General features: G+C 41.3%; 1 protein-coding gene across 2 annotated transcripts; it reads right to left on the reverse strand.

Annotated features, from left to right (window-relative positions):
* Nucleotides 1-1877: 1877 nt before the first annotated feature.
* Nucleotides 1878-11937, reverse strand: LOC124974873 (sulfotransferase 2A1-like). 2 transcript variants are annotated; one of them, XM_047537843.1, is made up of 6 exons: nt 11758-11937; nt 10479-10642; nt 8831-8957; nt 6078-6172; nt 4228-4402; nt 1878-2359 (listed from the first exon to the last, which is right to left on the reverse strand). In XM_047537843.1, the coding sequence occupies exons 1-6, from the start codon at nt 11891-11893 to the stop codon at nt 2247-2249; spliced, it is 810 nt and encodes a 269-aa protein (XP_047393799.1). In that variant the 5' UTR covers nt 11894-11937; the 3' UTR covers nt 1878-2246. The 2 variants fall into 2 exon arrangements, with proteins under 2 accessions (XP_047393799.1, XP_047393798.1); XM_047537842.1 differs by having other exon boundaries at nt 10479-10687.
* Nucleotides 11938-12869: the final 932 nt, after the last annotated feature.

Below are 12869 nucleotides of genomic sequence, written 5' to 3' on the forward strand. Positions count from 1 at the left end.
GAGGAAATTACAAAGAGGACTCCTGCTATGGCTTGTGAGTCTGTGTTTAATCTCCTTAGGCTTTAATTACTGGAAATGTAAGAGTTAAGAGAAAAGACAATAAATATGTCATAGCTTGTAAAAGATGCAACGTAACTAACTGCATCTCTAGCTGATTAAATACTTCATGAACTAAATGACTCTAATTCTGGAAATATATTGAAACATTCTGCATGGTATATTATTGGAATGATATGTTTGCTACTAATTCTTTTTTGTATCATGATAACAGGTTGCCATCCTCTCAGAACCAAGATCCAGGACCTCAAAGTAGATGCCCATAATTTACATTTAGAAAAAGAGAAAAAAGGAGGAGATGCAGGGTGCCATTCATGGCCTGCATATAAAACCAGACTTGGTTGAGCTATCAGACACAGAAATCTGGCTCTCAGGAGCTGACAATTATGAGAAATTGTTCCAGATTGCCTGGAGTATGTGGTTTCCATGCCGTGGTTCACCGCCAGAATTTGCAGGACCTGGTGGGCTGACCAGCTAGAGCAAAATGGCTTTGTCCACCCCATCCTGTTTCTCATGGAAGAAGCTCCTACTAGTCCCCCTTTGATCTGACACATTAAATGAGGAAACATGGGCTCCTCCATTTTGTTAGCACCAGTCCCTTATGGACGACTCAAGCGAGCACGCCCTTGATTCAGAAGACAATTGTCTCCTGTCTTTCTTGATGATAAATACATTTCTAGGAGACTGTTTCAGAGCCAGACGATTCCTACAACAGGAACCCTTTTCCTCACCCAATAAGGATGTGCAGTGAGACCCTAGAAACTGCAATTATTCTCTGTCTGATCTTCTTTTCCTGTCCTCTATATTCAATCATTTTCTGAAATGGTCTTTATCTTTTCAACGTTGTGTTTCTTTTTATCCCCCATTATGTTTACATTCCTTCTTGAATTTGATGATTGTGATGTTGATGGCACTACTTTGACTTTCATCTTCACTTATGATGACTCATTGTTTTTAACTGTTTCTAACTTTAGTTCTCTAGGTTTCTGAATAATACTCTTTTTATTTGAAAGAGTCAGAGTTTGAGGTAATTGAAATAATGTTTACCATTTTTCTCAACACGGAGGTGGAAATTATTCATGTTGGGGATAAATAAAGCCAGAGAGAGGAGAAGAGGGTGAGGAGAGAGAGAGAGAGAGAGAGAGAGAGAGAGAGAGAGAGAGAGAGAGAGAGAGAGAGAGAGAGATAGATACACGAAGAGACAGAGACAGTAGAGACACACAGAGAATAAGAATATAAGGATGATAATACTTGCAATCATGGATCATTGTTTGGTTTAGGCAGCTGAAACCTGACTTATCTATATCACCAAGAGAAGGTTTTACTGCCTGTTTAATTTTAGTTAAATCTACAGTAATCTCAATGGGAGATGCAGCAGGGAAACTGCATAAAACAAGACAGTCTGCAAGGTGCCATCTCTTAGTTCTCCATATTGGGAGCCTGGGTGCAGATAATGGTTGTACAAGGAGACTGAGCTAACAGCGATGCTGCCATGAGAACCTCTGCTCAGATCCTTGACAGCACAGGTACAAGACAAATAAAACCACACAAAGCCCAGATAATAATTAAGAACATTAGAAAGTTCTTAATGAAGGAACATCTTCACTAATCGACAATTGAACAGTCACTGAACAAAATCCATTTGCTTCCCACTTAGCTGCTTCTACATTTTGTTTCTTGTTTTAAAATTTAGACACAATTGTGGGTGATATTACATGCTTGTAGCCTCTTACATGTTAAGATATTACAAAGATCTTTTCAAGGCTAGGATGTGAAAAGTGAATTGGGAATTCCAGTGATTTTTAACAAGCATGTGATCAGAGAAACAAAAATGTATGACTCAAGGCTTCTGAGTGAAGACACAGTTTTTTTTTTTTTTTTGGTCACAACATCATAGTTATACACAGTAGTTGTTTCCATCCAGAAACACTCAGTCATAGTTGGAGATCCATTAATGTTTATGCTCCACCTATCCCTGCCATGTCCCCACCCTCTCCTATTCTCCTTCTCTACTTGACTAGATTTCCTTTTGTTCATCTATTAGTTTATATTTCATTGGTTCTTTATGTTATCCTATCCTTCCCTCCCCCTTTCCTCTAGAAATGGGTTTTATGCAAAGAACCCCCCTGTCTTCTACATGTCCCAGGACAATAATCAATATCCATAGAAGATCCAGAATTTCTTGGACATTATTCCCATGGGAACAGGTCTTTGGGAAAACCTGCCATCTTCTCTTGGTATACTTTATGAAAGGCTTCAGCTTGGGCCACTGTGAAGTGATTCTTCCAGTCCCCACAGATGCCTGGAAACATGAAGGAGAGTCACATCAGATCTAGTGACAGGTCTGAAGACAGATCTTCTCCTTACACTGTCAAAGCAGTATAATGACCACTGGGTCATGGAGAGCCCTCCTGCTGCCTGGGCACCATACCCTTTTACACTTCTACCTGCCTCTATAGTGTGTCCTGACTCCCCCTCTCTCCCCAACCATCTTGTACCAAATCCATAAGCCACAGTGCTGGGTATCAAATCAGAACATCTGGAATATAACTAAGCCTGACCACTTCTTGTTTTACCCCTTTGGCCCAAGATAACTGAATTTCTGACCTGGGTGATCAGATCAGATGACAACTAGTCTGCTTTGGCCATTCTCTGATAGAAGCTATTCTGCCCCTGGCACCCACACTGATGCGTTGCCAGGCCCAGTGGCTCCAGTCACTTCTGGTTCCGAGTCTCCCAGGACTTCCAGTCTCTTGCATGTAAGTCCCTTGGTGCTTTTGTGCTTCTGGGCATAGGGTCCTTGTTGTTCCAGATGCCACCCCTGGGACTGCCCAGCTTTAAACATGCCAGGCTCCCTCTCTGCAGGCTCTTTACATGTCTTGACCTTGCCCTAGAGTGCTGTCCTGCTGGACGTATTCACGTCTTGTTCATTTGCCTCTTTCAAGTGTTTGCTCCCATGCAGTTACTCAGTGAGGCCCTCAGTTCAGACTGAACACCTCCACCCTCGTTCACTTCACAGCAATGATCAAACATGGCATGTTCCAGGCATTTCCTTTTGGAATGTGCATATGGTATGTTTTTAAAATATTAGGAAGTCAACACTTTCTATTAATTGTCTCATTCTTGGTGCTTCAAAGAATGACATGCTATATACTCAGTAAATGTTGTTGACAGGATTAATAAAGAGTGAATAAAATGTGAGCATCATACCCTTTTTTATAGATAAGAATTTAGGAAGCCCCAGAGGCTTTATCATTGAGAATATTGGGGTGAAATGGAAACTAATGATATGGACATAATCAAAGCCTTCACTTAAGTGATTAAGTATTATATTATGTATTATTTAAATTATGTTTTATATAATAGTACAATTAATGAATGAATATATAAAAATACCTATGCTAATATGTTATATTTATGTAAACACTATACTCATATGAATATAAAGTAGTAGAATGCCTAACATGTCGTTGCTATCCTATAAACACTCATTCTTACTCTTATTTTCCTTGTTATCTTCATTATCAGACAATCTTCATTGATTTCTTCTGCTAGACTCTGCTCTCTCACTGAGAGACATCCCCAGCCCAGCCCTCTGGTTTATCCCTCTGTGCTCCATGTAAACCGTGTGCAGGAATCCTGACCTCTTGAGTATCTTTTGAAGCATTTGTTAGATTTATTCCATGGTTCACCATTCCAGATACATGAGAATTGGAGGAATTTTGGAAAAAGAGGTTCTCACATCACTTGCAGTAGACATTTTCAATAGGCCTGAATCCAAGGGTGTTGATGTGATTCATCTTTCCTCACAAGAAGGGGGCCTGACAATGTCTCCTAGAAAATGACCTCCTCTCTACCGTCTTCAGTTTGCTCTTTCTTTGGGTATCTTTTTCTTTAGGGCAGTTCTCTATGGTAAGTCAGCAGTGGAGTAGCCCAGACATGACCATCTTCAACAACACCCTCCTTTTCAACACTGAATCAGTTTCTACCAGGCACCTGCATCCAATACCAGTAAGATGGAAACATATCATCCAAAAGAGCACACAGGCAACTTTCAGGGCCATGAATGATGAAATTTGATATGATCAAACACCTTCAGTCTAGTGTTGAGTGGTAAAGACAAGAGTGCCCTCTAAGTAATCTCATGCATTCTGAAACCAGAGCATTTACCTTTCCTTGCTATTGGAGAGTGAATCATTGAAGATTCAGGCAACATTTCATAATTGGACATCTTGTTTTGTTTCATGACGTGGAAGGAGCTATTCTTGAGGACTGAATCCAGTTCTTCTGGATTTAACTTCTTTCCCAGGAATTGACAGATCTTCTCTATGGTGCTTCTTGGGTCCTAAAGTGTGAACAATCAAGAGTGAGGCTGTGAAAGGGAAAGACAGCAGACATGGGAAGATTGGAATGAGAGTGGTAGGAGGGATGTGGGAAAGAAAGAGGAGAGGAAGATATATCCAAATGGGAAAAGACTGAGATGGATTCCAGAAGGAGGGAGAAAGCAAAAGGGGACAGGAATAGTGACAGAAAAGGTGTGTGATATGAAGATAAGGAATGTTTCCCAGTGTGGTTGAGTTTAGGACACCCTAGAGGCAGGTGTCAGGATTTCTAAAGAGACTCCTGAGAGTGCAAGATAAGGCCAGGAGACTAAGCCCCAAAGACTCCTCCTTACCCCAGATGATGCTGTGTACCATAACTGGCACTTGAATAACACATAGGGCTTTGGAATATCTTCCTCAACTCAAGCCCCATGATTATGAATGGATATCCTGGGAGATCCCACCAAGGACATGTATATTTGTAAGGAAAAAGAATTTTCTTTGGCTCCTACACCTTCCCTTTAGGATAACAGTGCTTTATTATTAGTTTTTTCCCCTGAGCCCCAGTTACTATAGAACAATAAGAAACAACTGGGGCAGTAATTTAAAAAGTGTTGTGTGATTTGTAGTGAGAATTACAGGGAAGTGTGGGAGCTTGCTGCTGAGGTAGGTGAACGTGGCATCCAGGGCTCCTTGGTGAGGACTGACTTCATGCTGAGAACACAGGAGAACATGAAGTAGCTGCAGGAAGGAGCCCAGAGGCCTTTCACCAGGGAAGCAGACAGCTTGCATATGGCATCTGCTCTGTCCCCAAGCATCACTAACAGTCCAAGTGTTTTCTAAGGTCTGTTCACTGTTTTGGTTTTCCTACATTGTTTAATAATTCTGAATGATATTTATAAAAATTCTAAAGATTTCAGTTACATCTGGACCTAGTAAACTCACACAGAACTGTGCAGCTTTGTGCAGGTCAGTGTGGCATGGTCGTGCACCAACAGAAAAATCAACTTAGAATCAGTAGATATTCAGTGTGCTATATCCATCAGTGTAAGTGTCCCATCTACACACTCAGATATTTACTTGGGAAATTTGAACAGACTCTCCATTTGCAATGTGGAAAGGCACAATGACTGTCATCCACAGTCACCATCCTGTGCTCAGATAGGTAGAGGTCTTCGGCTTGCCCAGCTCTACCTGGACCCACCGCAGTGCTCAGCACCATCTGCATACCTTTTCTGTCACTCCAGCCCCTGACCTCTCAGAGGAGTCACACAGAGTGACTTCTCATCTTCTCACCACCTTGTCAGTCAAGGGGAGAAGCCAGAGAGATAGACACATTCCGGGATTAGTGCTTTCTGCCTGTCCATTGTGATGACTAGGTTCCTGTCAGCATCCTGGGTTCTGCACAGAGAAACCTTGACAGCCACAGGTGTGAGCATAAGCCCTGGCAACTGCCCCAGTGTGTGGAAGGGCCCTTTAGATGTTGCCAGGTGAAACCCAGGATGAGGCATGGAGAAAGAGTGCGGAGCTTGGGGAGGGTCAAGCAGGAGCCCGGCAAAGGAGACCCACGGTTTGTTAATTCCCATTGTTCTCCGAGAGGCTGTGCTTTGACAGGAAATGTGGAGTGGAGACACTGTGGATCAAGAGGGAGCAAGGAAGTTGTGTAGTGGCAGGCACTGACTATGAGGGCGTTCTCACCTTCTGCAGCTCTTCATAACTCAGCAGCAGGACGTTCTCCCTGTGTCTCATGGACATCCAGCCACGAATGTGCTCAAACCATGATCCATAGGGCACTGCAGGTCAGGCACAGGGGTGCAGGTTACACACTACCAAAACAGGGGCTGGGCTGTCCCTGTCACTCATCACAACCTGACAGCTTGATTCAGGTATATTGATAAATGCTCCTCAAACGAGGTAATGAAACAGAGAGCGGGACCATTCCTGAATTCATTCTATGAAACTAGTATCCCCGGATACCCAAACCAAGGACATATCAAGTCAGAAAACCACAGATCACTGTTACTGATGAACACAGACACAGAAAACCTATTGAGATATTAGCAAATCCTATTCAACAGTAAGATTATACATCATGATGTGTTGTTTTCAATCTAGGGATGTAAATTTGGTTCAACATGTGGAAATTTATGAAGGGTTTTTACCACATCTGAAGAATCTTCTTGAGAGAAGAACTTGGGTGAATGTCATGACTATATGTGTCAAACCCAAAGCCAATATCATGCTAATTGGTGAAAAACTGTAAACATTTCTCCTAAGATCAGGGACAATGTAATGATGTCCAGATTCACGGCTCCCATTCAATAGAGTTCTTGAAACTCTAGCCTTAGAAATCATGTAGAAGAAGGGATTAAAAACATTACAAGTAGGAATGAAGCCAAATTATCACTGTTTGCAGATGATAAGTACTATGCTTTGAAGACCCAAAAACTCTCCCCAAACACTTCTACAACTGATTACCAAATTCAGCAAACAGCAGGATGTAAAACCAACATACAATACTGAAGATCTTTTCTTCATAACAGTAATGAATCTGCTTAGGAAGAAATCAGGAATACAATTCCATTTACAATGGTCTTAAAAAATCCTAGGTATCCAGGCTTGGTGACAGATGCTTATAATCCCAGGTGCTCAGGAAGGTGAGGCAGGAGGATTGGGAGGTGAAAACCAGCCTGAGCAACATAGTGAGGCTCTCAGCAACTCAGCAACTTCTAAAAAGGGACTGGTGATGTGGCTGAGTAGTTAAGCTCTCCTGTGTTCAGTCCCTGGTACCATATCAAACAATACTCAAGAAACCCTGGATGTGATCTATCTAAAGTGGAGAAAAATCTCTTATAATGAGAATTATAGAATACTGAAGAAAGAAATTGAAGAAGGCATGAGGAGTTGAAAAACCCTCTTTTGTTCTTGGATCACCAGAATCAAAATTGACATAATACCAAAAGAAATCTACAGATTGAATGCAATCCCTATCAAATACCATTGACATTCTTGAGAGAAATCGAAGGAAGAGTCCCTGAATTGAAAAGACACAGAAAAATCTAAAGCCATCTGAGCAGTGAGAATAATGATGAACAGATGGCAAGTGGCTGAGTGGCAGAGCGTTTGACTGGCATGTGCACGGCCCTGGTCTAGTCCCCAACACACACACTCACACACAAAGAGTAATGCTGAAGGTGTCACATTCCAACGTCTTCCCATTCTCAAATCATACCAAAGAGGTGTAGTAACAGAAAAATTGAACTTATGTCAAAACAGACCAATGGATCAGTTGATTAGAATAGAAGACACAGAGACAAACCTTCACAGACAGACTCATCTGATCCTTAACATAGACACCAAAAGCAAATATTGGAGAAAACAACCTATTTAATAAATGGTGCTTGGAAACTGAATACCTGCATATAGAAAAATGAAGCTAAATCCTGCACAAAAATGAACTCAAAGTGGATCAATAAAACATGAATTAGACCATCAACACTGGAACTACTAGTAGGAAACAAAGCACCTTCACGTCAATGTATAGATGCAGGAATGACTTTCTCCATAAGACTCCTAGTGTTCAGGAAACAAAACCAAGAATTGGTAAATGAAATGGCATCAATTAAAAAGTTTCTGCAGAGCAAAGGGAATGAGACAAAGAAGAGAGGGTCTACAGAATGGGAGAAAATCTTTGCCAGCTACTCCTGTGACAGGATTAATACCCAGAATATATACATGCTCAGAAATCTTAACACCGAAAATCAAATACCCCAATGAATAGATGGGTAAATGACAATCATTTCTCAGAAGAAGAAATATGATGGTGAAGAATTTTATGAGAAAACATTTTCTACATCTTTAAAACCAGATAAGAGCAAATTAAAGCCACACCGAGATTGCATCTCACTCCCATTAGAATCATCAAGAACACAAATAACAATAAATGCTGTCAGGGATGTGAGAGGAAAAGAGCACTTACAATTAGTACCACCAGCATGGATATCAGTGTGTGGTTTTCTCAAAAGTCTAGGGATGGAACCACCATATGACTTGGTCCTAGAATCCCTTGGTATTTATCCAATAGAATTAAAGTCAACATACTACAGCAATACATGCATGCCCATGTTAATAGCAGTTCAATCACAGCAGCTACGTTAGGGAACCAGCCTAGGTATCCATTGGCTGATGAATGGATACAGAAAATGTACTCTATATACATGACATTGCTTACTCAATCATAAAGAAGAACTCAATTCTGTCACTTGCAGGAAAAAGGATGGAACTGGAGAATAACATGCTAATTGAAAGAAGTCAGACTCACAAAGGAAGGGTTGTCTGTCTTCTCTCATATGTGGAAAGTATACAGAAAAAGAATAGAAAAGTGATACCAGGAAATTAGGAGAAAGGGCAGTAGAGTTGGGGAAGCAGATCTTATTTCTCAGAACTCTCACCGTTTCCTTGGATGAACCATTTAAAGTATTGTTCCAGTGACTCTGGTTTAATAGAAAACTTTGATGTAGCCCAAAAATAATAACCTGATGCAAGAACATCTTTGGGATTTCTCATGAGATATAGCACCTTAAATTAAGAAAAAATGAGAGAATGAAAAATCAGTCTCAATCAGTCATTTCTCACCTTGATCTTGATCTTTCCCCAGGCAGTTCTTACTGAATCTCTATTTAAATTCAGTGGGTTCCTTTAACAAATTCGTTATAGTATTCCTTAATAAAATATACATTGTAAACTTCCTATTTCATATTCCTTGATAGGAATAGAAGAGGTATAACTTGTTTCTTATTTGTGGGTTATTAGTCTACTGAATAGAGGAAGCTGCTGGAAAGTTTTAAATGGTAATTGTTGAATTATATTTGTGTTTTCCCATAATGATCATTAACAGCAGAATGGATTAAGAAATTATAGAATATTGAGATTCATAACAATATACGGTCATTCACACACAAAAGACCTTTGAGAATTGCACAGACATTACTTTCATAAAGCATGAAGGCATTTATACAAATTCAAGAATAAGCAAAGTAATCTGTAACTGTATTCCAGGGTGTGTTTCCGTCAGTTTGTGGGCACCGATTGGTAGAAGGGGCCTGGGGAATCTTTCTGGACTGTAGAAATGTCTAAGTCTGGTCTGGAGTGTAGTTGCTTAACTGTGTACATATGTATATATTAAGAGGCCGGTGTTTAATGTTAATGAAAACACACACAACACACACACAACTCACAAACACCACTGGAGTGGAACATCAGAATTTGACATGTGTTTGCATCAACTGTCTTGGTGTTATTCTTGCAGGTCTAATGTCTTCTTAGGCCTCAGTTTAATGAGGCAGAGGTTAAGGAAACCCAACAGGAGACATGGAATTGTGTGTATTGGAGCAGCCTCACTGTGAGGCACTTTCCAAGACAGGAGTTCATTAATCTAGGTTTCTTGGTGATGTTTAAAGAAACATATGAAAAAAATCAGAAGTCAACAAACACTTTTGGAAAGCATGTTTCTACAAATAGCCTCTGACATCTTAGATCTTGGATATCCATGGTCCATGATGATTGATCCTCAGCCATGGGGAGGCTGAAGTGGCTGCTGATCACAAAGCACATTGACATGCAGTGGGCTGTGGTGGTTAGAATAGAGACCCAGGCTCCTGAGCAGTCCCAGGATTTATGCATTTATCGATGTAGGCACACTCTGCACTCCATATGGGGAATTCTGACTTGGGGGCTTCCACCTACCTGGCAGGAGGCTTTTATTGAATTAATATCGGCTAACGTCTTCAAGAGCAGGAAAGGAGGGATACTCTAGTGTAGATGCAGTTATAAATTCTGGTTGCACATAAGATGTGGTTTTCTAAGACTCTGGCCTTAGCCAGTCCTCTTATTCCTGAATTCAGGCTAGCTAATGTGTGCAATGGTCCACATCCTTGCACTCAAGTGTGGTCTGAGTTGTGGCCTCATCAACCTCACCTAGTGTCTGAGAATCTCAGTTCTCTCCTAACCTACCCCATGAGCAGACAGCCTGGCAAGATCTACAGGTTTTATCTAGGCCGATGAAGGACAAAAAGCATTGATGAAACATTAGACACTTACCTTGGCCTTGGAAGTGAATAATGACTTGGGGAAGAGATGGAAGGGAAGGTGGGAGGACAGGAAATTTGGTCTTTCATTCTCCTTTAGCAATTTGTAACCCCGATCTGTCTCTATCCAGGGTGAGCGTTCCCAGATGGGCACAGACTGAATCCACTTGGTATCCCCTTTGGAGTGAATCAGGCAGAGAATTTCAATCAACCAGTGGGTTCCTAGATAAGGAAGGAAAAGTGATGTTCATTCATTTCAACCTGACTTGTGAAAAAAAGAACCATGATAAAATCCATAAAATAAACATAATCATGTACCCATTCAAAGCATGCAATCAGGTAGTGCTAAGCAGTGTTAATCATGTTCCTGTTTGTGTCAGCCAATGTTCAGAACCTGTTCATCTTTAATAACTGGAACTCTCTGCTTTTTAACAGCATTTCCCTACTTATGTCCATGTTTCAGTCCCTGGATCCACCATGGGTCTTTCTGTTTCTATGAACTTATCTACACTAGGTATTTGCACCAATGGAATCATATAGTATTTGTCCTTTTGTGCCCAACATATACATTTAGCACAATGCCCTCAGGATTGATCTATGTTGTAGAAGGTGTCTGAATATTTTTCCTTGTTAAGGCTGACTTTTATTCCATTGTATTAATATGCCAAACCTTGCTTATGCATTCACTTGTCAATGCATTTGAGGTTGCTTCCACCTCATGGCTCTTTGCTGAGATCCTTTGATGATGTTCCCACTCTTCTTGACTTTCCAACACACCATCCCTTCTGATTCCTTGGCCTCCATTGTCACACAGTTTGCCCTGCTCCTGCCCCCAGTTCCACTCCCAAGGTTGCAGGATGTCTGCCCTTTCAGTCCCTTGCAATTTCCCTACTCATTTTTGATTCCCAGCCTTTTCCCATACTGATTCTCCTACTCTAAAATAGCCTTCTTCTGCACATGATCTCCTATTCAGTCTTTTTATTTCTATTGAACTGCTCTTTTGCTGTTAGTTCTTCACTGGTCCTGCTCACCACCCATTTCTCCCATGCCATCACACAAACATCTGAATCTGCTTAGGATTCACTCCTATACGCTCTTCCAACACCTAAGATGATCCCTGCTGAGCACTTGTTTCACTCTCTGCAATTGTCTGAATGGAAGTGGCTGGGGCACTGCCCCTTCCTCCCAGAGCAGGGCTCCCTGGCATGTAGAGCACTTTCCATCCATCTGATGAGTGCACAAGGACGTAGCTCTCACCTTTCTCATGGGTGGTTTCTGTCCTGATTCCTTACCTGATTTAGGGTAAGACACCGTTACTGTATCTTCATCCTTTATCACAAACTTAGTACATGCTTCTTTTATAACTTCAGAGCTGAAACCAGAATCAGGGAAAGGTAACCCTTCAAACCACAGGAACTCATATGTCATGATGATGAATTCTCTGGTTGTGGGACTGGGGTTCAGCTGTAGCCACCATTGGAAGTTGTGGGAGGTTTTGGGAGACTAGCCTTTAAAGGAAATTTCAAAGAATCATTAACTTTTTCTTGTTGTCCATTTAACCGGTTGGTAAAAGCAAATTTTGACGGGTGATCCAAAGTTTCATGGGATTGAGCAATTTTGGACACATTCAGTGACCATGAGCATGATGATCTGGGCGTGAGTTCATGGGCAAGTGCTGCCAGATACACCAGTGAGCAATACCTGGGACCTGAAGAAGGCCATTCTTTTCCATTTATTTGCATTACAAAGAGTTTTTAATATGGAATTTTTACATGAAACTGAGAGGTACAGTGTAGTGATAATAGCCTGGAAGGATGTTGAGGAACATGCACTGATGACTCTTTGATTCTAAAGGACAAGGACCTGCATTAGGGTCATTAGATATGGGGGTGGACTGTAACTGGATCTGGGGTCCAGTCCTTCTTTACCTTCTGATTGATGCATGAGACTGGGTTTCATTCTTCCAGGATTTAAGGACTGAGATAAGTGAATTTTCATATCTACCACATCAGTGATCCATGAAGGTCCTGTCACATACTTGCACTAGCACTTTCAGTTCCCAGTTGACCCTGGGGGTCAACACGTCACATGTGTAAGCAACATACGAAATCCACGGAGAACTTAAACAGTGGTCTCCTGCTGCCAGGAATTCTTTAGGACACACCTGCATTTTTATCAATTCCCCGTGGACTTCTGTCACCTCCAGTGAGAACCATCTGATGAATGATGTCAACCCACGTTGAAGGCAATGGTGTTTTATGTAGAATGTTTGGTCATCAGGAGCAGAAGTCCTTTCCACTCTTAGTGCTAATTCCTGGGTGTGTTACTAGACTGAGCACTTGTGTATTCAACTGGGAACTTTTGATGCTGATTCTAAATCTGATATGGCTCAGCTGCTGTGTGC

The sequence above is a fragment of the Sciurus carolinensis genome, unplaced genomic scaffold (genome assembly GCF_902686445.1).
Source record: "Sciurus carolinensis unplaced genomic scaffold, mSciCar1.2, whole genome shotgun sequence".
NCBI classification, from domain to species: Eukaryota; Metazoa; Chordata; class Mammalia; order Rodentia; family Sciuridae; genus Sciurus; species Sciurus carolinensis.

What these genes read in the sequence shown, in the direction of transcription:
- LOC124974873 (XM_047537842.1), bottom strand. Translation starts at nt 11,893, where the DNA reads ATGACATATGAGTTCCTGTGGTTTGAAGGGTTACCTTTCCCTGATTCT. An exon ending in TATTCACTTCCAAGGCCAAG is followed by an intron (nt 8,958 to 10,478) that starts GTAAGTGTCTAA and finishes TCTTAATTTAAG; the next exon opens with GTGCTATATCTCATGAGAAA. An exon ending in ATGGTTCATCCAAGGAAACG is followed by an intron (nt 6,173 to 8,830) that starts GTGAGAGTTCTG and finishes CCTGACCTGCAG; the next exon opens with TGCCCTATGGATCATGGTTT.